The sequence below is a fragment of the Oncorhynchus mykiss genome, chromosome 25 (assembly GCF_013265735.2).
Source record: "Oncorhynchus mykiss isolate Arlee chromosome 25, USDA_OmykA_1.1, whole genome shotgun sequence".
Taxonomy (NCBI): Eukaryota; Metazoa; Chordata; class Actinopteri; order Salmoniformes; family Salmonidae; genus Oncorhynchus; species Oncorhynchus mykiss.
The window spans coordinates 34325482-34352816 of NC_048589.1; the positions used below are offsets into that span (position 1 = coordinate 34325482).

General features: G+C 46.0%; 1 protein-coding gene across 2 annotated transcripts in view; it reads right to left on the minus strand.

Moving 5' to 3' along the window:
• LOC110504230 (alpha-(1,6)-fucosyltransferase) overlaps window positions 1–27335 on the minus strand; it is a 149876-nt gene that overhangs the window by 33014 nt on the left and 89527 nt on the right. Inside the window, exon 3 of one of the 2 annotated variants that reach the window (XM_036962384.1) lies at window positions 2185–2777. In XM_036962384.1, the coding sequence (XP_036818279.1) occupies window positions 2185–2387 (203 nt within the window). In that variant the 5' untranslated portion in view covers window positions 2388–2777. Of the gene's footprint in view, window positions 1–2184; window positions 2783–27335 lie in introns of both variants that reach the window. The other variant, XM_036962383.1, reaches the window with a different exon arrangement.

The following is a 27335-nucleotide window of genomic DNA, read 5'->3' on the forward strand; positions in this document are numbered from 1 at the left end:
GTAACAGTATAATTTTAGACCGTCCCATCGCCCATACCCGGGCGCGAACCAGGGACCTTCTGCACACATCAACAACTGACACCTACGAAGCGTCGTTACCCATCGCTCCACAAAAACCGCGGCCCTTGCAGAGCAAGGGGAACTACTACTTCAAGGTCTCAGAGCAAGTGACGTCACTGATTGAAACGCTATTTAGCGCCCACGCTAACTAAGCTAGCCGTTTCACATCCGTTACACTCACCCCCCTTTTGACCTTCCTCCTTTTCCGCAGCAACCAGTAATCCGGGTCACGGCACCAATGTAACAGTATAATTTTAGACCGTCCCCTCGCCCATACCCGGGAGCGAACCAGGGACCTTCTGCACACATCAACAGTCACCCTCGAAGCGTCGTTACCCCTACTACTACTCATACTGCTGCTGCTGCTACTCATACTGCTGCTACTACTACTCATACTGCTGCGACTACTACTCATACTGCTGCTACTACTACTACTCATACTGCTGCTACTGCTGCTACTACTACTCATACTGCTCCTGCTACTACTACTACTCATACTGCTGCTACTACTACTCATACTGCTGCGACTACTACTCATACTGCTGCGACTACTACTCATACTGCTGTGACTACTACTCATACTGCTGCGACTACTACTCATACTGCTGCTACTACTCATACTGCTGCTACTACTCATACTGCTACTGCTGCTACTACTACTAATACTACTGCTACTACTCATTCTGCTACTGCTGCTACTACTACTACTCATACTGCTACTGCTGCTACTACTACTACTACTACTACTACTACTACTACTACTACTACTGCTGCTGATGCTGCTGCTGCTACTACTACTACTACTACTACTATTACTACTACTACTCCTGCTGCTGATGCTACTGCTGCTACTACTACTAATACTACTACTACTGCTACTACTATTACTACTACTACTCCTGCTGCTGATGCTGCTGCTGCTACTACTACTGCTGCTACTACTACTAGCTCTGGGTAGGAGCTGCTTAACTAATACTACTATTACCATTACTATTACTACTACTATTACCCTTTCTATTAATAATACTATTACTACTACTACACCTACTACTACCAGTACTACTGCTGGCTCTGGGTAGGAGCTGCTTATCAGGTCTAGGATCAGTTTACATAATACGTACCTTATATCAGCGTAGACCAGACCTTAGATTCACGCTCTCTCTAATTCAATACAGCACAACCTTAACCCTAACCTTAACCGTAACCATAAGTACAATGGAATCATGCGTGCTTATGTACATTCCCGTTTGTGAGAGGGAAATTTAAGGAAAAAGCGAGACAAAGAGAGGGTGTGTGTGTGTGTGTGTAATGGGCGAATGTCTGTGTGTGAGCGTGCCAGTGTAAGTGTGAGCTTGAGCGTAAATGTTTGAATGTGTCTAAAATCCGCTCACACCTCAGGCTTCGCTGTAAAAACCACTTCTGTCTTCACATCACTTTCTTAAATTTGAACAACCTTTTGAATCGTTAAAACGGACCGTATCAGTGGACAACTGACAGGCGTTTCATTCAGGCTGGAATAAATTGATATGCCATGCTTTGAGGGCCATAATATGGCGTATGACTAGTGCGATAACAGAACAACTTTTCTCCTGGTCTTTAGACACAGCCCATCAGTCCATGTTGGCACCCTGTCCATCATATGTATAACAACATGCCGTCTCACACTAGAACATCACTTTCAATTGGAAAAGTATACATTATAATCCAGTCTTTTAAGCAAAGGTGAACGAAGAGAGTTGTGATATAGCAGGCAGAGAAAGAAAAGAAGAAACGGAGTGAGAGAGAGATGAGAGGAATGAGAGAGAGAGAGAGAGAGAGAAAAAAGATACAGTCGAGACACAGAGATACACAGAGAGAAAGAGAGACACAGAGAGAAACAGAGACCCAGAGAGAAAGAGAGAAAGAGAGAGACAGAAAGAAAGAGCGACACAGAGAGAAAGAGAGAGAGAAAGAGAGACACAGAGAGACAGATAGAAACAAAGAGAAAGAGAGAGACCGAGAGAAAGAGAGAGACAGAAATAAAGAGAGAGACACAGAGAGAAAGAGAGACAGAGCGAGAAAGACAGAAATGGACAGAAAGCCACACTCAAGTCTGTGTCAGTTAATCATGGCCATGCGTCTCACCTGAGTGTCTCAGCCATGCGTCTCAGGTCCTCATTCTGCTGTTTCAGTCTCTCCAGCTTGGCCAGGATCTTGGAAAGGTCTCTGCTGGATCTCTCCGGATGCTCGCTGTCCCTAACCAGGTGTCCTCCGATGTAGAACAGCAGTGTACCCCACGCAAGGAGCACCAGCATAATCCAGCGCCACGAACCTGCCCATGGCCGCATCTTTCACCCCTCTGGGGTCTCTGTGGCGGAGGGGTGAGGGATGGGGGGGTGAGCAGCACTCCCGTCACAATAGGCTCTGAAGCATGGTGAGAACGGCGATGGAGGGCGTAGGGTGGAGGGAGAACGGAGGAGGTGAGCGTGGTCCAGTTGGGGTTTGGTTGGTGGGGTTAGTTAATGCATGGCTATGGTTCCTGCAGGGGGTTAGGATGGGTTGAGGTCCATTGTTGTGGCCTGCCTTCCTGGGTGGGCCCTCTCTGGGCTAGGCTGGTTTGGGCTTGTGCTGAGCCGGGCTCTGGTAGTCTGGCCAGCTCACTGGTGTCACCCTCTGTGTCTCTGCAGTCCTCTGACTGACTGGCAGACGGCTCAGTCTCTCTGGCTCTCAGTGGTCTTCTGCTCTAAGGGAAAACAAAGCAGTCAGGTTAGGGAGAGTCACTGACAAACGCAGTATTTAACCACTGCCCCTATTTTCTTCCTCCCTCCTCTCACCAGATAAACCAGGAGTCAGGAGCCCCTCAGCAGTTAACAGAGATCCCACTAATCCACTGAACACTACATAAACCCACCGTTCAACATTATCTACTTAGCTACAGAGCAGTACACAAACCCACCACCTCTCAACAGAAACCTACACAAACCCACCACCTCTCAAACAGAACACTATACAAACCCACGACCTCTCAACAGAAACCTACACAAACCCACCACCTCTCAACAGAAACCTACACAAACCCACCACCTCAACAGAAACCTACACAAACCCACCACCTCTCAACAGAACACTATACAAACCCACCACCTCTCAACAGAAACCTACACAAACCCACCACCTCTCAACAGAACACTACACAAACCCACCACCTCTCAACAGAAACCTACACAAACCCACCACCTCTCAAACAGAACACTACACAAACCCACCACCTCTCAACAGAACATTATACAAACTCACCACCTCTCAACAGAAACCTACACAAACCCACCACCTCTCAAACAGAACACTACACAAACCCACCACCTCTCAACAGAACATTATACAAACCCACCACCTCTCAACAGAAACCTACACAAACCCACCACCTCTCAACAGAAACCTATACACACCCACCACCTCTCAACAGAACACTACACAAACCCACCACCTCTCAACAGAACATTATACAAACCCACCACCTCTCAACAGAAACCTACACAAACCCACCACCTCTCAACAGAACACTATACAAACCCACCACCTCTCAACAGAACACTATACAAACCCACCACCTCTCAACAGAACATTATACAAACCCACCACCTCTCAACAGAACATTATACAAACCCACCACCTCTCAACAGAACACTACACAAACCCACCACCTCTCAACAGAACATTATACAAACCCACCACCTCTCAACAGAACATTATACAAACCCACCACCTCTCAACAGAACATTATACAAACCCACCACCTCTCAACAGAAACCTACACAAACCCACCACCTCTCAACAGAAACCTACACAAACCCACCACCTCTCAACAGAACATTATACAAACCCACCACCTCTCAACAGAACATTATACAAACCCACCACCTCTCAACAGAAACCTACACAAACCCACCACCTCTCAACAGAACACTATACAAACCCACCACCTCTCAACAGAAACCTACACAAACCCACCACCTCTCAACAGAAACCTACACAAACCCACCACCTCTCAACAGAAACCTACACAAACCCACCACCTCTCAACAGAAACCTACACAAACCCACCACCTCTCAAACAGAACACTACACAAACCCACCACCTCTCAACAGAACATTATACAAACCCACCACCTCTCAACAGAAACCTACACAAACCCACCACCTCTCAACAGAACACTATACAAACCCACCACCTCTCAACAGAACACTATACAAACCCACCACCTCTCAACAGAACACTACACAAACCCACCACCTCTCAACAGAACACTATACAAACCCACCACCTCTCAACAGAACACTACACAAACCCACCACCTCTCAACAGAACATTATACAAACCCACCACCTCTCAACAGAAACCTACACAAACCCACCACCTCTCAACAGAAACCTACACAAACCCACCACCTCTCAACAGAAACCTACACGAACCCACCACCTCTCAACAGAAACCTACACAAACCCACCACCTCTCAACAGAACACTACACAAACCCACCAGCTCTCAACAGAAACCTACACAAACCCACCACTTCTCAACAGAAACCTACACAAACCCACCACCTCTCAACAGAAACCTACACGAACCCACCACCTCTCAACAGAAACCTACACAAACCCACCACCTCTCAACAGAAACCTACACGAACCCACCACCTCTCAACAGAAACCTACACAAACCCACCACCTCTCAACAGAAACCTACACAAACCCACCACCTCTCAACAGAAACCTACACAAACCCACCACCTCTCAACAGAAACCTACACGAACCCACCACCTCTCAACAGAAACCTACACAAACCCACCACCTCTCAACAGAAACCTACACGAACCCACCACCTCTCAACAGAAACCTACACAAACCCACCACCTCTCAACAGAAACCTACACAAACCCACCACCTCTCAACAGAACATTATACAAACCCACCACCTCTCAACAGAAACCTACACAAACCCACCACCTCTCAACAGAACACTATACAAACCCACCACCTCTCAACAGAAACCTACACAAACCCACCACCTCTCAACAGAAACCTACACAAACCCACCACCTCTCAACAGAAACCTACACAAACCCACCACCTCTCAAACAGAACACTACACAAACCCACCACCTCTCAACAGAACATTATACAAACCCACCACCTCTCAACAGAAACCTACACAAACCCACCACCTCTCAACAGAACATTATACAAACCCACCACCTCTCAACAGAAACCTACACAAACCCACCACCTCTCAACAGAACACTATACAAACCCACCACCTCTCAACAGAAACCTACACAAACCCACCACCTCTCAACAGAGCACATTTCCACTGAGCGCAACAAAAGCCCACAAGTGATCAGAGCACAACCAACAGCTAACAGCCTGTGAGAGAGAATAGTGAGAATAGAATACATGCAGCTGCTGGTAGTTCCCTTATCTCATAATACAACTGGGTTAAATATGGAGGAGTCTGTGTGGCTGTAAATGGAGAGGCATCCTCCTCCTCCTCCCTCTCTTGGAAGACAAAGGATTTATTATGGATACGGCTGATTATTCCGTATTCTTAATTACAGACTAGATACAGATTTCTGTGTGGATACAATGTCAAATATTGGTTGAGTCAACTTAAAAAAGTTACCCTGCTGCCTTAACATATTTCATCAAGTCCATTCAAAATGTCACGTTGAGTTCAATTCATCTAAGTTAATTCAACCTAGTAAGTGAAAGTGAACATTTTGTTGGGGCATGCGGTACAGACGGCTGGCTATATATCGGTCCTCTAATACCTGACTCTAATACAGGACTCTAATACAGGACTCTAAATACAGGACTCTAATAGAGAACTCTAATACAGGACTCTAATTCAGGACTCTAATGCAGGACTCTAATACAGGACTCTACTACAGGACTCTAATAGAGAACTCTAATACAGGACTCTAATACAGGACTCTAATACAGGACTCGAATACAGGACTCTAATACAGGACTGACTAGTAAAGGCCCAGTGCACTTTGTTTTACATTCTTTTTAAATTATTATATCATTTTTATTCTGATTTTTCAGGGCTCCAAACATTTGGAGTATAGATTATAGATTGGAAATCAAATAATGACTTTAATTTGAGGTTATTTTCATCCATAACTGGTGAACCGTTTAGAAATCTTAGGGGAGCAAAAGTATTTAGACAAATTCACTTACAGTATATGTGTATTAAAGTAGTGAAAAGTTTAGTATTTGTTCCCATATTCATTGCACACAATGACTACATCAAGCTTGCGAGGTTTACACGTGTTGGATGCATTTGCTCTTTGTTTTGGTTGTGTTTCAGATTATTTTGTGCACAATAGAAATGAAATGGTAAATAATATATTGTGTCATTTTGGAGTCACTTTTATTGTAAATAATAATATGTTTCTAAACACTTCTACATTAATGTGGATGTTACCATGATTACAGATCATCCTGAATGAATCGTGAATAATGAGTGAGAAAGTTACAGACACACAAACATCATTCCCCCAAGACAAGCTAACCTCTCACCATTACAATAACAGGGGAGGTTATGATTTCATATCATACCCCCAAGACAAGCTAACCTCTCACCATTACAAAAACAGGGGAGTTTAGCATTTTATATCATACAACCAAGACAAGCTAACCTCTCACCATTACAATAACAGGGGAGTTTAGCATTTTATATCATACCCCCAAGACATGCTAACCTCTCACCATTACAATAACAGGCAAAGTTAGCATTTTATATCATACCCCCAAGACATGCTGGACTCTCAGCATCACAATAACAGGGGAAGTTAGCATTTTATATCATACCCCCAAGACATGCTAACCTCTCACCATTACAATAACAGCGGAGGTTAGCATTTTATATCATACCCCCAAGACATGCTAACCTCTCACCATTACAATAACAGGGGAGGTTTTGGGGGGTATGATAGTGCTTTTGGCCGAGGCAATCAAAGGGTAGACTTAATGAATGAATCAATAGACTGACCTTCTGCTGCCTGCTTGGTGCTGTCATAATGCCTGCCTGTCAGACAACGAGGGCTGCTGCCTAGTGAGGGAGCCTGGGGAGGCTAGCAGCTAGCATTCACCTCTGTTCTTCGGATTGTCTGATTGGAGTTTGTTCTCCCTCTCTCTGTCTGGAAGTGAGTGTAGTGAGCCCAGCAGCTAATGCTAACCTCACTGTCCGTCCGTCTGTCCATTTGTCTGGCAGTGAGTTCAGCAGACAGTTTTCAGTTTTCACCTCTCTCTCTCTCTCTCTCTCTCTCTCTCTCTCTCTCTCTCTCTCTCTCTCTCTCTCTCTCTCTCCCTCCCTCCCTCTCTCTCTCTCTCCCCCCTAGTGTATCTGAGGGTTAAAAAGGCTTCTGAAGTTTGTAACTTACTTCCACTTTGAATTTCAGAATGGCTCAAATTAACATCATACACCTTTGTTACAACACCAGCCTCTGTTACAAACACTTCCCTGTACCATACGTACAGTCTCTACCATACGCTGTACCATATGTACAGTCTGTACCATACGTACAGTTTGTACCATACGCTGTACCATACGTACAGTCTGTACCATACGTACAGTTTGTACCATACGCTGTACCATACGTACAGTCTGTACCATACGCTGTACCATACGCTGTACCATACGCTGTACCATACGTACAGTCTGTACCATACGCTGTACCATGTGTACAGTCTGTACCATATGCTGTACCATACGTACAGGCTGTACCATACGCTGTACCATACGCTGTACCATACGTACAGTCTGTACCATATGCTGTACCATACGTACAGTCTGTACCATACGCTGTACCATACGTACAGTCTGTACCATACGCTGTACCATACGTACAGGCTGTACCATACGCTGTACCATACGCTGTACCATACGTACAGTCTGTACCATATGCTGTACCATACGTACAGTCTGTACCATACGCTGTACCATACGTACAGTCTGTACCATACACTGTACCATACGCTGTACCATACGTACAGTCTGTACCATACGCTGTACCATACGCTGTACCATATGCTGTACCATACGTACAGTCTGTACCATACGCTGTACCATATGCTGTACCATACGTACAGTCTGTACCATACGCTGTACCATGCGTACAGTCTGTACCATATGCTGTACCATACGTACAGTCTGTACCATACGCTGTACCATACGCTGTACCATACGTACAGTCTGTACCATATGCTGTACCATACGTACAGTCTGTACCATACGTACAGTCTGTACCATACGCTGTACCATACGCTGTACCATACGTACAGTCTGTACCATACGTACAGTTTGTACCATACGCTGTACCATACGTACAGTCTGTACCATACGCTGTACCATGCGTACAGTCTGTACCATATGCTGTACCATACGTACAGTCTGTACCATACGCTGTACCATACGCTGTACCATACGTACAGTCTGTACCATATGCTGTACCATACGTACAGTCTGTACCATACGTACAGTCTGTACCATACGCTGTACCATACGCTGTACCATACGTACAGTCTGTACCATACGTACAGTTTGTACCATACGCTGTACCATACGTACAGTCTGTACCATACGCTGTACCATGTGTACAGTCTGGATTAATTGGATTAATTGGGACAGATTTAATTAATTTTCTCAGAGTATCTACAGTTGAAGACGGAAGTTAACATACACCTTAGCCAAATACATTTAACCTCAGTTTTTCACAATTCCTGGCATTTAATCCTAGTAAAAATTCCCTGTCTTAGGTCAGTTAGGATCACCACTTTATTTTAAGAATGTGAAATGTCAGAATAATAGTAGAGAGAATGATTTATTTCAGCTTTTATTTATTTCATCACATTCCCAGTGGGTCAGAAGTTGACATACACTCAATTAGTATTTGGAAGCGTTGCCTTTAAATTGTTTAACTTTGGTCAAACAATACGGGTAGCCTTCCACAAGCTTCCCACAATAAGTTGGGTGAATTTTGGCCCATTCAGGTTTGTAGGATCCTTGCTCGCACACGCTTTTTCAGTTCTGCCCACAAATCTTCTATGGGATTGAGGTCAGGGCTTTGTGATGGCCACTCCAATACCTTGACTTTGTTGTCCTTAAGCTATAACTTTTGAAGTATGCTTGGGGTCATTGTCCATTTGGAAGACCCATTTGCGACCAAGCTTTAACTTCTTGACTGATGTCTTGAGATGTTGCTTCAATATATCCACATAATTTTCATTCCTCATGTTGCCATCTATTTGGTGAAGTGCACCAGTCCCTTCTGCAGCAAAGCACCCCCACAACATGATGCTGCCACCCCCTGTGCTTTACGGTTGGGATGGTGTTTTTCGGCTTGCAAGCCTCCCCCTTTTTCCTCCAAACATAACGATGGTCATTATGGCCAAACAGTCATATTTTTGTTTCATCAGACCAGAGGAAATTTCTCCAAAAACTACAATCTTTGTTCCCATGTGAAGTTGCAAACCGTAGTCTGGCTTTTTTATGGCGGTTTTGGAGCAGTAGCTTCTTCTTTGCTGAGTGGCCTTTCAGGTTTTACATTTTTTATTTTTATTTAACTAGGCAGGTCAGTTAAGAACAAATTCTTATTTCAATGACGGCCTAGGAAGAATGGATACTTTTGTACCTGTTTCCTCCAACATCTTCACAAGGTCCTTTGCTGTTGTTCTGGGATTGATTTGCACTTTTCGCACCAAAGTACGTTCATCTCTAGGAGACAGAACGCATCTCCTTCCTGAGCGGTATGACGGCTGCGTGGTCCCATGGTGTTTATAGTTGCGTACTATTGTTTGTACAGATGAACGTGGTACCTTCAGGTGTTTGGAAATTGCTCCCAAGGATGAACCAGACTGGTGGAGGTCTACAATTTTTTTTCGGAGGTCTTGGCTGATTTCTTTGAATTTTTCCATGATGACAAGCAAAGAGTCACTGATTTTGAAGGTAGGACTTGAAATACAAGGTGATCAAATTAAACGCTACACTTTAATGATAATTTGATGATGTGACTTAAGGTCTTTGTCTCTCAGCCAATGCCAGTCTGATTCAGTTCGTTCTCCCTCTCTTATCCAATGGCATAGTCTGATAATCGTTGTGTCTACCTCTCAGCCAATGGGTGCTTCTGATTCAGTTTGCTCTGCATCTCTCAGTCAATGGTGGAATCGAATTCTGTTTGTTCTGTCTCTCTCAGCCAATAAATAATTGAGCTGAGTACAGCACTGAGCCCCAGTTTAGCCTCATCACACTCAAAGAGAAGAGCAGTAACCAGGAAACAGGAACTGCATCTTTTATAAATATTAGCCTTTATCAATATTCAGCAGAAGGAGAGAGAGTAGGAAGGAAGACATCTTTTGGCACCCTAATCAAAGTTAGCTTTACTGAGCAGCCCTTTTGTTCTCTTTCTATCTTTATCTCTCTCCCTCTCTCTCCCATTTCTCTTTCTCTCTCTGTTTGAAAATATGCTACACAGTATAGGTTAGATAATGATGCAATGCTGCATAGTAAGAAACAAGGCTACCTTGTCCTTATGTGATTCTAAAGCAGAGGAGTATAAGTATGTCTCTCTATAACAGCAGTGATGGAACCTCTGTCTCTCATGGGGATTCTCTAACAGTGATGGAACCGCCACAGTCCACACCCACCCAGGGCTCAGCCATGAGCTCTGTTCTGTTCATTCATCTATTCTCCAGGTAGCACACCCCACGTAAGATATCCTCAATAAAAAACTTGACCTATACCCCTCCCCCACCACACATCTCCCCATCCCTGATATGAATGTTTATTTCTCGGTCGAAAAATGACATTTGCTTTGGTGGGAATCTTGCATTTTGGCTGCAGTTCTAGGTTGGTTGAGCACTGCCATTTCCTACAGAGAAGTGACATTTGAGAATCCAAAGGGATGTTGTGTTATTCATGATAATAGAGGATGCCAGTGCTGTGTTCTTATTAAGGGCAGGGAACCCAGCCAGGCAGTAACAGACATACATACAGACAGACAGACAGACAGACAGACAGACAGACAGACAGACAGACAGACAGACAGACAGACAGACAGACAGACAGACAGACAGACAGACAGACAGACAGACAGACAGACAGACAGACACACACACACACACAGAGTATTCTCTTCTCTTAGTGCACTAGTGCAGCGCTACATCTCCAGGGCTTAACTCTAAACCACTAAACCAGGATGAGAGGCAAACCGAGAAGTCATCAATAGTGCCTTCCACCGCAGTACTGTAAGTTAGCCAAGCCAGCCCAGCAGATTGTTGCCGTGTGTGTGTGTGTGTGTGTGTGTGTGTCCAGGGCTGAGGTTGGCTGGGGCTGATACAGAGTGATCGGGGTTGCTCTAGTCCAGTGGAGGCTGCTGAGGGGAGGAATGGCATCAAACACATCAACCATGTTGATACCACTCCATTGACTCCATTTCAGACATTATTATGAGCCGTCCTCCCTTCAGCAGCCTCAGCAGGTAAGGCTCTACTGACATCATAGGAGACAGAGGTAAGGCTCTACTGACATCATAGGAGACAGAGGTAAGGCTCTACTGACATCATTGGAGACAGAGGTAAGGCTCTACTGACATCATGGGAGACAGAGGTAAGGCTCTACTGACATCATGGGAGACAGAGGTAAGGCTCTACTGACATCATAGGGGACAGGGGTAAGGCTCTACTGACATCATATGAGACAGAGGTAAGGCTCTACTGACATCATATGAGACAGAGGTAAGGCTCTACTGACATCATGGGAGACAGAGGTAAGGCTCTACTGACATCATAGGAGACAGAGGTAAGGCTCTACTGATATCATAGGAGACAGAGGTAAGGCTCTACTGACATCATGGGAGACAGAGGTAAGGCTCTACTGACATCATAGGAGACAGAGGTAAGGCTCTACTGACATCATAGGAGACAGAGGTAAGGCTCTACTGACATCATGGGAGACAGAGGTAAGGCTCTACTGACATCATAGGGGACAGGGGTAAGGCTCTACTGACATCATATGAGACAGAGGTAAGGCTCTACTGACATCATATGAGACAGAGGTAAGGCTCTACTGACATCATGGGAGACAGAGGTAAGGCTTTACTGACATCATGGGAGACAGAGGTAAGGCTCTACTGACATCATAGGAGACAGAGGTAAGGCTCTACTGACATCATGGGAGACAGAGGTAAGGCTCTACTGACATCATAGGAGACAGAGGTACGGCTCTACTGACATCATAGGAGACAGAGGTAAGGCTCTACTGACATCATGGGAGACAGAGGTAAGGCTCTACTGACATCATGGGAGACAGAGGTAAGGATCTACTGACATCATATGAGACAGAGGTAAGGCTCTACTGACATCATAGGAGACAGAGGTAAGGCTCTACTGACATCATGGGAGAAAGAGGTAAGGCTCTACTGACATCATGGGAGAAAGAGGTAAGGCTCTACTGACATCATGGGAGACAGGGGTAAGGCTCTACTGACATCATGGGAGACATAGGTAAAGGCTCTACTGACATCATGGGAGACAGGGGTAAGGCAGCCAAGCCAATGAAGTATACAAGCATTCTGCTACACCACAAGCATTTCGCTACACCCGCAATAACATCTGCTAAACACGTGTGTTTGTGACCAATACAATTTGATTTGATTTGAGCAGCACTGAAACAGGAGCCTGCATACCAGAGCAGAGCTGCTGTGCCTGCACTGCTAAGGACAGGCTTCACAGAAGTAGCGGCCCGTCCATTAGGGTGTGATGTGACTAGTCAAAAGTATTTTTATTTTATTTTTCAACAAAATAGCTATTATATAATTAAAGGATTATATAAAACATTTCCATAAATGTGTGGTTAAATTGTGTATATTTGACTGTTTTAAAACAAGCTGTTACAGTGCTGCTCTTCCATCAGCTGCTCCAGCCTGCCGACCAGCAATGAGATTGCAGGATTTCATCACATGATTTTCACAGCAGAAAGTAAATGGACCGTCCTGGGCTTTGAGATGAACGAGTGGTGCAGCTTCTCTTCTGTCATTACTGGTTTTCTCTTTCCTTTTTCATCTATGTTTCTCTTCCACAACAAAGACGTTTAGGGACTGGGGAGAAAATGCTATAAAAAAAATGGGAAAGATTTTCTGTGCAAATGTCCAAATGACATCAGTTTGACCAGTTTTAAGGAAATTATAAAGGTGTCAAAACGACCCTACATGTTTTGATGTTTTTGATAAAATGTAAGTTCGACTTGGATGCATATTTTGTGGTTGAAATACTACCAGCTTTTATGACAGCACTGCCACCTTTACAGACGGCCCCTAACCGCACATTCATTCTCGCAAGATGGTGAAAGAAATAAGTACTATTTCTCCACTCCTGTTCCAGAGTCAAAATGTGCATTTGGTGTATTATTTTAATGCAAGAAATGCTTAAATCTTCAGGAGTAGGTATTATATTAGGCTATGTGAGAGGCTATAAACCTACAGTCAGTTTCCAGATTTCAGTTTGGCTACTATTCCATGGAACACATCTGAACAGTACAGTTCCTTTGACGTGCCATGTTAAAGTCCCCGTTTTGTGACTGTTGAATTTGTATAGCGCATCACAATCATCAGAGATAATATAGACGGCACTGCTGTCATCCTCTTTTACCACTTCACCAAATCTCTCCCAAACATTACTGTTCTGACCCTCCCTTTGGTTAATTTTCAACTCTGTCACGTTCTGACCTTAGTTCCTTTGTTTTGTCTTTTGTTTTAGTATGGTCAGAGTGTGAGTTGGGTGGGTTGTCTATGTTAGTTTTTCTATGATTTTCTATTTCTGTGTTTGTCCTGGTATGGTTCTCAATCAGAGGCAGCTGTCAATCGTTGTCCCTGATTGAGAACCATATTTAGGTAGCCTGTTTTCCATTGTGTTTTGTGGGTGGTTGTTTTCAGTCTTTGTGTGTTTGCACCAGACAGAACTGTTTCGGTTGATTCTTTGTTGTTTTTTGTTATTCATTGTTCAGTTTTGAGTATTATTAAAAATCATGAACACTTACCACGCTGCACCTTGGTCCTCCTCTCTATCTCCAGACGACATCCGTTACAGAACCACCCACCACCAAAGGACCAAGCAGCGTGGTAACGGGCAGCAGCAGCAGCGAGATCTGGACTATGTTACAACATGGGACAAAATAGAGAGGTGGTCGGTCGACCCAGGGAGAGTGCCGGAGGATAAGGAGGGATACCGGTGAATGGAGTTGGCACGGCGATCAAGGAGGCCCAAGAGGCAGCTCCAAAAATGTCTTGGGGGGGAGCACACGGGGAGTGTGGCGAAGTCAGGTAGGAGACCTGCGCCAACTCTCCGTGCTTACCGTGGAGAGAGAGGGACCGGCCAGGCACCGTGTTATGCCGTGACGCGCACGGTGTCCCCGGTGCGTGTGCATAGCCTGGTGCGGTACATTGCAGCGCCTCGTATCGGCTGGGCTAGAGTGGGCATCGAGCCAGGTACCATGAAGTCGGCTCAGCGCATCTGGTCTCCAGTGCGTCTCCTCGGGCTGGTGTACATGGTACAAGCCCTACGCATGGTGTCCCCGGTTCGCCAACACAGCCCAGTGCGGCGTATTCCAACTCGCAGCACTGGCCTGGCTACGGGGAGCATTCAACCAGGTAAGGTTGGGAAGGCTCGGTGCTTCAGACATCCTGTGCGCCTTCACGGTCAGGTCTATCCGGTGCCACCTCCAGGCACCAGCCCTCCGGTGGCATTCCCGCGCACCAGGCTGTCTCTCCGTCTTCTTCCAACAGGTGCTCCCGCCTGTCCAGCGCTGTCAGAGCCTTCCTCCTCTCCAGCGCTGCCAGAGCCTTCCTCCTCTCCAGCGCTGCCAGAGCCTTCCTCCTCTCCAGCGCTGCCAGAGCCTTCCTCCTCTCCAGCGCTGCCAGAGTCTCCCGTCTGTCCCGAGCTGCCAGAGTCTCCCGTCTGTCCCGAGCTGCCAGAGTCTCCCGTCTGTCCCGAGCTGCCAGAGTCTCCCGTCTGTCCCGAGCTGCCAGAGTCTTCCGTCTGTCCCGAGCTGCCAGAGTCTCCCGTCTGTCCCGAGCTGCCAGAGTCTCCCGTCTGTCCCGAGCTGCCAGAGTCTCCCGTCTGTCCCGAGCTGCCAGAGTCTCCCGTCTGTCCCGAGCTGCCAGAGTCTCCCGCCTGTCCCGAGCTGCCAGAGTCTCCCGCCTGTCCCGAGCTGCCAGAGTCTCCCGCCTGTCCCGAGCTGCCAGAGTCTCCCGTCTGTCCCGAGCTGCCAGAGTCTCCCGTCTGTCCCGAGCTGCCAGAGTCTCCCGTCTGTCCCGAGCTGTCAGAGTCTCCCGTCTGTCCCGAGCTGCCAGAGTCTCCCGTCTGTCCCGAGCTGCCAGAGTCTCCCGTCTGTCCCGAGCTGCCAGAGTCTCCCGTCTGTCCCGTGCTGCCAGAGTCTCCCGTCTGTCCCGAGCTGCCAGAGTCTCCCGTCTGTCCCGAGCTGCCAGAGTCTCCCGTCTGTCCCGAGCTGCCAGAGTCTCCCGTCTGTCCCGAGCTGCCAGAGTCTCCCGTCTGTCCCGAGCTGCCAGAGTCTCCCGTCTGTCCCGAGCTGCCAGAGTCTCCCGTCAGTCAGCCAGGAGCTGCCAGAGCCGTCCGTCACGCCGGCGCTGCCGGAATCGCCTTTCACTCCGGAGCTGCCGGAGTCTCCCGTCCATTCGGGACCCGGAGGCCACGGAGGCCACGGAGGAGGGTAGAGAGGTGGAGAAGGACTATGGTGGAGTGGGGTCCACGTCCTGCGCCAGAGCCGCCACCGCGGACAGACACCAACCCAGACCCTCCCCTATAGGTTTAGGTTTCGCGGCCGGAGTCCGCACCTTTACCACGCTGCACCTTGGTCCTCACCTTCTTCCCACGACAGCCATTACAAACTATCCATTTTGCAACTTTCTCTTATTGAATTAAACTCTGACATCGTCCTTTTTGCCTTAACTTTTTCTGCCCAAGTTCCCAAAAGCATTTGGCAATCGGTGTGCATTTGGTGCGCTACAGTTTAGCCCTAAAGCGTAGGCTGAGGCTACACACTAACGACAGATACAAAACCTCAATGTTGCCTATAGATATAAATTGCACAAGGTTTCTACATTTATGGATTTTTAATGCATTGTTTTCTCTTTAGTCAACCTGCCCGCCACTCACCCGCCCTTCATCTACACAATATTTCATGACCCTAAATCCACCCGCGCATCGCTAGTCTGCTCTCAGGTACTGAACAGATGGAGCTAAGGAGCAAATTGCAATGAACTTGTAAATAAATAATCATACCAGTCATTGGGAGCCTGGGACCTGACCCGGACATCCATCAACAGTCGAAGGACAGATATATATATATATATATATATATATATATATATATACTAGCTAGAACCTTTTCGTGGATCTGGTTGGACAAAATTCGCAACACTGTTTTTTGTTTCTCCCACTATTAAATGCTAGCTAGAGGACACTAGCAACCACCAATCTAGCACACCGGTAGCTAGCTTGCTAGCTTGCATGCCAATCAAGTCTAACAAAAGTTACTGGCGAGCTTATCATGCTTGTGACATTATGCCAGCTAAGAATCCCGTTAGATAATTTGTTTTCACCTTTCGCATCTGTGCTTGTTGCGTTTTCCCTGTGGTTGTTGCATTTTCCCTGTGGTTGTTGCGTTTTCCCTGTGCTTGTTGTGTTTTCCCTGTGGTTGTTGTGTTTTCCCTGTGGTTGTTACGTTTTCCCTGTGGCTGTTGTGTTTTCCCTGTGGTTGCGTTTTCCCTGTGGCTGTTGCGTTTTCCCTGTGCTTGTGTCACAGATGCACTCGTGAGATGGCTGCGCGCTGCTCATTCAAAAAATATAACTTGATAATCGAAACAGTTGTGGCGTGTGCAGCAGAGATGATTCTGTTTTACATCCTAAAGTGAAATAGGTACATTTATGCTTTCGTTCAAATGCACAGATCACTTTATATATCTTCCCACAGAAACGACTAGTCATTTGAAAACTTGGGTTAATTATTCTCTCCCCCTCCCGCCCAGCTATCACTGTACATTGTGTGTGCGAGGTTATCTGTGCGCACGCGTGTGTGTGTGTGTGTGTGTGTGTGTGTGTGTGTGTGTGTGTGTGTGTGTGTGTGTGTGTGTGTGTGTAAGACCATTGGTGGTACGAGCATATGTGTCATTATGTGTTTGTGTGTCAGTGTCAGTATGTGTGTGTGTGGCTCTTGGTTACACCTGCTCTACAAGGTCACACCTACAGCAAGGGGGAATAGGAGACACCAATGCTCTAGTCCCCAGGGAGGGGACACACACACACACAGGTTGTTACGCAAATTACAGGGTAATTTACAGTCGATGGATGCAGAGTTACCAAGCGGACGCGATGCTTTTGTGATTTTCTCACATCATCCATTTTTATATTCAATAATGTCACATTAAGTGAGCTGCACCTGCTAGGCCAATCTGGTGTTTGAAGCTTTAAGGTTGTTTTCTAAGAGAGAGGTTGTGTGTGTGTGTGTGTGTGTGTGTGTGTGTGTGTGTGTGTGTGTACGGTATGTGATGTGCGAGGAGGTCCGCAGTAGCCGAAGGGAGGAGATAAGCTACAGTGGGAGGAGATAAGCTACCGTGGGAGGAGATAAGCTACAGAGGGAGGAGATAAGCTACAGCGGGAGGAGATAAGCTACAGTGGGAGGAGATAAGCTACAGAGGGAGGAGATAAGCTACAGTGGGAGGAGATAAGCTACAGTGGGAGGAGATAAGCTACAGAGGGAGGAGATAAGCTACAGTGGGAGGAGATAAGCTAGAAAGGGAGTAGATAAGCTACAGCGGGAGGAGATAAGCTACCGTGGGAGGAGATAAGCTACCGTGGGAGGAGAGGCCTCATATAGGCTACAGTGGGAGGAGATAAACTACAGAGGGAGGAGATAAGCTACAGCGGGAGGAGATAAGCTACAGTGGGAGGAGATAAGCTACCGTGGGAGGAGAAGCCTCATATAGGCTACAGTGGGAGGAGAGGCCTCATATAGGCTACAGTGGGAGGAGAGGCCTCATATAGGCTACAGTGGGAGGAGATAAGCTACAGAGGGAGGAGATAAGCTACAGCGGGAGGAGATAAGCTACCATGGGAGGAGGTAAGCTACCGTGGGAGGAGAAGCCTCATATAGGCTACAGTGGGAGGAGAAGCCTCATATAGGCTACAGTGGGAGGAGAGGCCTCATATAGGCTACAGTGGGAGGAGAGGCCTCATATAGGCTAACGTGGGAGGAGATAAGCTACAGAGGGAGGAGATAAGCTACAGCGGGAGGAGATAAGCTACAGCGGGAGGAGATAAGCTACCATGGGAGGAGATAAGCTACCGTGGGAGGAGAAGCCTCATATAGGCTACAGTGGGAGGAGAGGCCTCATATAGGCTACAGTGGGAGGAGAGGCCTCATATAGGCTACCGTGGGAGGAGAGGCCTCATATAGGCTACAGTGGGAGGAGAGGCCTCATATAGGCTACAGTGGGAGGAGAGGCCTCATATAGGCTACCGTGGGAGGAGAGGCCTCATATAGGCTACAGTGGGAGGAGAGGCCTCATATAGGCTACAGTGGGAGGAGAGGCCTCATATAGGCTACAGTGGGAAGAGAGGCCTCATATAGGCTACCGTGGGAGGAGAGGCCTCATATAGGCTACTGTCTGGCCCAACCAAGACCTCAGAGATACACACACACACGCATGCCTGTACATTTGCATTCTGTATGTGAATGTGTGAGAATATGTTGTGTGTGTGCCACAGTATTGACATGCCTGCCCTGTGTGTGTGTGCATGTGTGTCCATGCATGTGTTTGTTCAGGCCAAGCAAAAATGGGTAGGCCCTCATACACTGTGACATTTTAAATGGAGGAATTGGACCAACTCCATGTTACTCATAATAGTAACTCTATTCAAATACCGTTATTCAGTACTTCTAGGATGGGCACTAAGTAGGTCTGAGTCTGGAAGAGATCAAATAACAGGATAACTGTAACAATGGAAATAACTGTGACAATGGTAATAACGGTAATACGGGTAATAACGGTACTGCAATAGCTGTAACAACTGTAATAACTGTGATAACTGTAACAGCTGTTATAACTGCGATAACTGTAACAACTGTAATAACTGTGACAACTGTAACAGCTGTTATAACTGCGATAACTGTAACAACTGTAATAACTGTGATAACTGTAATAACTGTGATAACTGTAATAACTGTGATAACTGTAACAGCTGTTATAACTGTGACAACTGTAATAACTGTAACAACTGTAATAACTGTGATAACTGTAACAGCTGTTATAACTGCGATAACTGTAACAACTAATAACTGTGATAACTGTAATAACTGTGATAACTGTAATAACTGTGATAACTGTAACAGCTGTTATAACTGTGGCAACTGTAATAACTGTGACAACTGTAATAACTGTGATAACTGTAACAGCTGTTATAACTGTGACAACTGTAATAACTGTGACACCTGTAATAACTGTAATAACTGTAATACTGTGATATCTGTGATTACTGTGATACTGTGATAACGGTGATAACTGTGATACTGTAATAACTGCAATGACTGTGATAACTGTGGTACTGTAATAACTGTAATGGCTGTAATAACTGTGATAACTTTAATACTGTGATAACTGTGACAACTGTAATAACTGCAATGCTGGGATAGCTGTAATAACTGTAATGCTATGGCAACTGTAATAACTGCAGTAGCTGTAATAGCTGTGATAACTGTAACAGCTGTAATAACTGATACTGTGACAACTGTGATAACTGTAACAACTGTGATAACTGTAACAACTGTAATAACTGTGATAACTGTAATACTGTGATAACTGTGATACTGTGATAACTGTGATACTGTGATAACTGTAATACTGTGATAACTGTAATACTGTGATAACTGTAATAACTGTGATAACTGTGATAGCTATGATAACTGTGATAAAGGCACATTCAGATGGAAATACTAAAAGCATAAGGGCATCCTATCCATTGTCTTCTATGATCTGAACTGGTTCTGAAATGAGTTTGACTCAACTCACAACGAACGCCCTCCCTCCCTCTGTCAGCCAATGTGACAGATGACCTTCACAAGGCAACACTGCAGGTGTGTGTGTCCTTTCTCCCTGTTTGCGAACCCCAATTAAAGGATGATAGAATATTGAAACAAATGACTAGCCTGTCTAGCATCACCCCACATCCTCTCCTCCCCCTTTCCTTCCCCTAGACAACAGCCTGATACTGAGCCTGATATTACATCATAGAACCAGCTTGCAGAAGCCTAATGAATAGTAGAGAACAAACAGTACATCGTGTAACTTCAGGAACAGGAAATACAAGCTTCGTTCTAGATCTGTTTGTGCTGTCTGGTCAAATCCTATGGTCATTGTCATGAAGCTCGCATGCTATTCCGTATATAGCGTATACTGGGGTATTTGGAAATAGCCATGGGATGGTTTTTCAACACCGTTGAAACTATTTCTTTTAAGTTTTTCAATAAATGTGAAAATTTGTAGCTACTTTTTAAGTATATACCTGCAGTGAAATAGGATAGACAGTCAACTTGTGAAATAGGATAGACAGTCAACTTGTGAAATAGGATAGCCAGTCAACTTGTGAAATAGGATAGCCAGTCAACTTGTGAAATAGGAGAGCCAGTCAACTTGTGAAATAGGATAGCCAGTCAACTTGTGAAATAGGATAGCCAGTCAACTTGTGAAATAGGATAGCCAGTCAACTTGTGAAATAGGATAGACAGTCAACTTGTGAAATAGGATAGACAGTCAACTTGTGAAATAGGATAGCCAGTCAACTTGTGAAATAGGATAGCCAGTCAACTTGTGAAATAGGATAGCCAGTCAACTTGTGAAATAGGATAGACAGTCAACTTGTGAAATAGGATAGACAGTCAACTTGTGAAATAGGATAGACAGTCAACTTGTGAAATACGTTAGGAGGTAAAGCATTTTGTTGAACTTGCTAGTTAGCTCAGTCAGAGGCAGAATTAATATGGAGATGGGGCACCATATAGTGATAGCTTTCTGCAGTGAGAAGTCACAGCGCTTTGGATGAGTTTTTTATTTATTTATTTTTGATTTTCTTTACATTTATTGTAAGAGAAAATCAATTCTGAAAGATAATTTAAAAAAAGCTCAGATACACTACAAGTTTTAGCTTTCCTGCATTGCAGGATATTTCTCCTGAAACAGGGTGATCAGATTAAGATCCTACATCTGTTCTACTGTAAACATGTTTAGTAAGGTGAACTGCCGTTCCTCCCTGTGATGACATAGGCTGTTGTGTGCAAAAGAGAGGAGAGATGGAGAGAGAGTGAGAGGGAGAGAGAGTGAAAGAGAAAAAGAGAGAGACAGAGAGATGAGACAGAGAGACAGAGAGAAAGAGAGCGAGAGAAAGAGCGAGAGAGAAAGAGAGAGATAGAGAGAGAGAGAAGCGTTGTGTTGTAGTGATGCTTCACCAAGGACCAGTGCTAGATGAGGCCAATGTAATCTGCTGCAGGGCTTACACCTGCCCACGCACACACATACACGCACAAACACACACACATACACGCACAAACACACACAGATAAACTAATGTGCACATTTTAAAGTTTTGTGTATGGCACAATTTATGACATTAGGAATACTGATGATGAGATTTGTATACGAAATGCATGGGCTCGCTCGCTTTCCCCTCTCACAAGCACACATGCACGAGCGCACACACACAGGCACACACACGCACAACGACAAAATACAACCCGTCACAAATGAATTATTTCCTCAACAATTTCCTTTCTAAATGTCATGAAACATATTGATGCCTTGGGGGTCACTCTATCCCTGCTACTTTGTGGCATATGAGGTTTCCAGAAACAAGGCCCTACTAATATCTATGGATGAGTCCCAAAATTCTCCCCATTCCCTTTATAGTGCACTACTTTCTAGAGCCCATAGGGTTCTGGTCAACAGGAGTGCACTATAAAGAGAATACTGTAGAGGATCATTTGGGAAACAAACTCCATATGTTCTGGGCCCATAATTAAAAACACCCTTAGGAGCACAGCTGACATTTAGGTGTGTGTGTGTGTGTGTGTGTGTGTGTGTGTGTGTGTGAGGGAGGTCTCTCCTCTCCACTGTCGAGATCAGTTTGTCACAGGGGTCAGCGATGAGGGGGTTGTTGTTGTTGTGTGTATGTGTGTGTCAATAGGGACATCAGACAGACAGACAGGGCCCAGGCCAGGAGAGGCACAGGGATCTCCAAACATTTAGTCAAATGTGGATGATATGTGAAAAAAGGCATGGAAAATGAATGATAGTAAAAAAATTTAATGGTGCAGATGTTTTTTGTCTTTTGTCCTAACTGTTGTCTCTTGTCTGTGTTACCATAAAATAAAAGTGAAGATGAACTCCACCAGGAGACAGACAAGAGCGCAGATGAGAGGACATTGTGCTGCTCTGAGTGTTATTAATAATCCAATATGGCTGCCAAGCCAGGTCTACCAGAATCCAGATCCACTCGTTGTGAGATGAACTTTCGCTTCCTCACCAGTTAACCCAGCATCCCCTCTAGTGCATGGTTTCCAGCATGTGTGTGTGCATATGTGTGTGTGTGTATCAGGGGATAGAGTTGCTGTTCTTTATGTACCCATCATATCGATCTGAGTGTTACGCAGGTAATAAGCTGTACTGATGGAGCCACAGCCTGGTTAGTGATGGAGAGCTAAGCTCCCTCGTATCACTGCTGAATCAAAACAAAACAGAGGAAACAAGGATAGAGAGAGGAAGAGAGATAAAGAGGAAGAGAGAGAGGGAAGAGAAAGAGAGAGAGAGGAAGAGAGAGAGGGGAAGAGAAAGAGAGAGAGAGGAAGAGAGAGAGAAGAAGAGAGAGAGGGGAAGAGAAAGAGAGAGAGAGTCGGGGGAGAGAAAGGGGGAGAGGGAGAGAAAAGGGGGAGAGAGAGAGAGAGTGATCTGCTCCAATAGAGAGGTGATGAGCAGACAGACAGAGCCGCCACTCACACAGAGCACAGGGAGAAAATGAGATTAGAGGAAAAAGGAAGAGAGGGATGGAGAAGAGAGAAAAGAGGGATGGAGAGGAAAGGAGTGGAGTAGAGTGCAGAGGAGAGGGATGGAAAGGAAAGGAGTGGAGTAGAGTGCAGAGGAGAGGGATGGAGAGGAAAGGAGTGGAGTAGAGTGCAGAGGAGAGGGATGGAGAGGAAAGGAGTGGAGTAGAGAGCAGAAGAGAGGGATGGAGAGGAAAGGAGTGGAGTAGAGAGCAGAAGAGAGGGATGGAGAGGAAAGGAGTGGAGTAGAGAGCAGAAGAGAGGGATGGAGAGGAAAGGAGTGGAGTAGAGTGCAGAAGAGAGGGATGGAGAGGAAAGGAGTGGAGTAGAGAGCAGAAGAGAGGGATGGTGAGGAAAGGAGTGGAGTAGAGAGCAGAAGAGAGGGATGGAGAGGAAAGGAGTGGAGTAGAGTGCAGAAGAGAGGGATGGAGAGGAAAGGAGTGGAGTAGAGAGCAGAAGAGAGGGATGGAGAGGAAAGGAGTGGAGTAGAGAGCAGAAGAGAGGAATGGAGAGGAAAGGAGTGGAGTAGAGAGCAGAGGGGAAGGATGGAGAGGAGAGAAAATAGGGATGAAGAGGAGAGGACAGGAGTGGAGAGGGGAGAAGAGAGGGATGGAGAGGACAGGAGTGGAGAGGGGAGAGGAGGAGAGATGCCTTGTAAGCACTAAAGCACTTAAAGAGATGATGTGGATAAAGCCGGTCGTTGCTGGAACTTTTCTTTTCCAAGTTAATGTGCAACATATGCATGGCTGTGGGCACTCTCCACGTCTCCCTCCATCTGTGTATTTCCATCTTTCACTCTCTCTATACCTCTCTATGTCCCTCTTTCCCAACCAACCAACCTACCTATCCTCTCTCTCTCCTTCCCCCTATCTCCCCCTCTCTCTCCCTCCCAGCAACAGCCACAGTAAAGACAAACAGTGTTTGTTCCTTCTGTCATCTCTGATCAGGTTTATTTTCCAGATGGGTGGTGTCGCCTGACGCTGCCTTCTTTCCTTCCTTCCCTGCTTCGCTGGGGGAGTCATTTGACTTTCAGGCAGTGCCCTCATCCATTACCATGACTGGAATAGAGTGTGGGCTTCTGGGGAGGTACACTCCCCAAACTGCCTTCCCCTCCTCTCTGAAACTAGGCAGTTCCAGTTACATAGAGAGGGATAGACAGAGAAAGAAAGAGGCAGCAGACTTTGTTTTCATCTCTGACAAGAGAAAATGAGGTCTTGATCCCAGAGACCAGGGACCACGATATAAACCAGGGCTATCTCCCAGCAACTGCCATCTGACTTAGAATCCACAGTGGCTCCCTGAATGCTTCATTCAGAGGACTCCTGCCTGGCTGTCTTCAGCAGTGGCAGGGTAGCAGCGTCAGATGTTTGAGCCACAATGGAGGGCCAGTGATCTATGACATTGTGGCAGGGTCCCCTCTCCCTTTTAAAAGCAAGGGAGAAGGAGGATGACCCCTCACAGCTACTGCTAGCCCTCTCAAATCTCAGAGCTACAATGGACGGAGGCTAGGCTTTGTTCAAGGATCTGTTGCACCTCAAAAGGAATCCTTTATTGCGGGACATGGAGCTGCATGCAGAGGAGAATGGAGGAATAAAGGGAGAGAAATGGAGAATGGAGGGATGTTTGTGTGTGTTGCCAGGTACTGTTGAGAAGCTTTTTCATCTCTATTACTTCATTATCAGCCAACCTCCCGCTGGTATCTCTACCAATCAAACACACACACACAAGCACACTTGCATTCTGCTGTTTATTATAGAATCTGTGTGTAAGGATGTAGAGTAAATGTGTGTGTAAGGCAGGGCTCTTCCTGGATATAAACATGAGAGATGTGACCATGTGATTGGGCAGACAGGCAGACGGACCTAGCATCCTGGAATGTCAACACAGCACAGCTCCTCCCCACTTGGCACAGACGTCATTTCAACGGCTAGTTTTGATTTACAATTGGTCAACTAATGTGAATTCAACATGAAATCAACAAAAAAAATCTCCTTGTCATTATGTTAAAAGTTGGGTGAAAGAAGTATGAAATTCCCTTTTTGCAAATCCAATCAGTTTTCCACGTTGATTCAAAGTCATCACATTTAATTATTTTGTAGAAATGACATGGAAACAACGTTGATTCAACCAGTTTGTGCCCAGTGGGTCTGTTCATTCCCTCCCTCACCAAAAATCGGCGCTCAAATGAAAAAGGGAAGTAACAAATGAGCAACTGACAACCCAAAACGAAACAGGTGGGGTTTTAAATTGGGTACTGAAATGCATCCGTGGGGGGCCAAACACAAAGGTTGAGGCTCTGTTCAACAACCTAAAGCGGAAGACCTTAACAGAGGTGTAGCTCTTCCAACATCTCTTTTTCCAAACGAAGCACTGGGCCATCAGCCCTTAAATATAAGCTGTGCCAGCACAGATGAAACACCTTCTGATTAACGAGGACAACAGGTGCAATACATCCTGACCAATGAGGATGATTCCAATCAGTACTCCCAAAGAGAACCAACCTGGAAATAAAAAACAAAATTAAGAGAAAAACCAAAGCGTCTTTACATAGTTGAATGTGCTGACAACAAAATCACACAAAAATTATCAATGGAAATCAAATTGATCAACCCATGGATGTCTGGATTTGGAGTCACACTCAAAATTAAAGTGGAAAACCCCACTACAGGCTGGTCCAACTTTGATGTAATGTCCTTAAAACAAGTCAAAATGGGGCTCAGTAGTGTGTGTGGCCTCCACGTGCCTGTATGACCTCCCTACAACGCCTGGGCATGCTCCTGGTGAGGTGGTGGATGGTCTCCTGAGGGATCTCCTCCCAGACCTGGACTAAAGCATCCGCCAACTCCTGGACAGTCTGTGGTGCAACGTGGCGTTGGTGGAGCGAGACATGATGTCCCAGATGTGCTCAATTGGATTCAGGTCTGGGGAACGGGCGGGCCAGTCCATAGCATCAATGCCTTCCTCTTGCAGGAACTGCTGACACACTCCAGCCACATGAGGTCTAGCATTGTCTTGCATTAGGAGGAACCCAGGGCCAACCGCACCAGCATATGGTTTCACAAGGGGTCTGAGGATCTCATCTCGGTACCTAATGGCAGTCAGGATACCTCTGGCGAGCACATGGAGGGCTGTGCGGCCCCCCAAAGAAATGCCACCCCACACCATGACTGACCCACCGCCAAACCGGTCATGCTGGAGGATGTTGCAGGCAGCAGAACGTTCTCCACGGCGTCTCCAGAGTCTGTCACGTCTGTCACATGTGTTCAGTGTGAACCTGCTTTCATCTGTGAAGAGCACAGGGCGCCAGTGGCGAATTTGCCAATCTTGGTGTTCTCTGGCAAATGCCAAATGTCCTGCACGGCGTTGGGCTGTAAGCACAACCCCCACCCGTGGACGTCAGGCCCTCATACCACCCTCATGGAGTCTGTTTCTGACCATCTGTTCTTGACTATTTCAGACACATGCACATTTGTGGCCTGCTGGAGTCATTTTGCAGGGCTCCTCCTGCTCCTCCTTGCACAAAGGCGGAGGTAGCGGTCCTGCTGCTGGGTTGTTGCCCTCCTATGGCCTCCTCCACATCTCCTGATGTACTGGCCTGTCTGCTGGTTGCACCTCCATGCTCTGGGCACTACGCTGACAGACACAGCAAACCTTCTTGCCACAGCTCGCATTGATGTGCCATCCTGGATGAGCTGCACTACCTGAGCCACTTGTGTGGGTTGTAGACTCCGTCTCAAGCTACTACTAGAGTGAAAGCACCGCCAGCATTCAAAAGTGACCAAAACATCAGCCAGGAAGCATAGGAACTGAGAAGTGGTCTGTGGTCACCACCTGCAGAACCACTCCTTTATTGGGGGTGTCTTGCTAATTGCCTATAATTTCCACCTGTTGTCTATTCCATTTGCACAACAGCATGGGAAATGTATTGTCAATCAGTATTGCTTCCTAAGTGGACAGTTTGATTTCACAGAAGTGTGATTGACTTGGAGTTACATTCTGTTGTTTAAGTGTTCCCTTTATTTTTTTGAGCAGTGTATATACACACACACACTACCGTTCAAACGTTTGGGATCACTTAGAAATGTCCTTGTTTTTGAAAGAAAAACACATTTTTGTTGTCCATTAAATTAATATC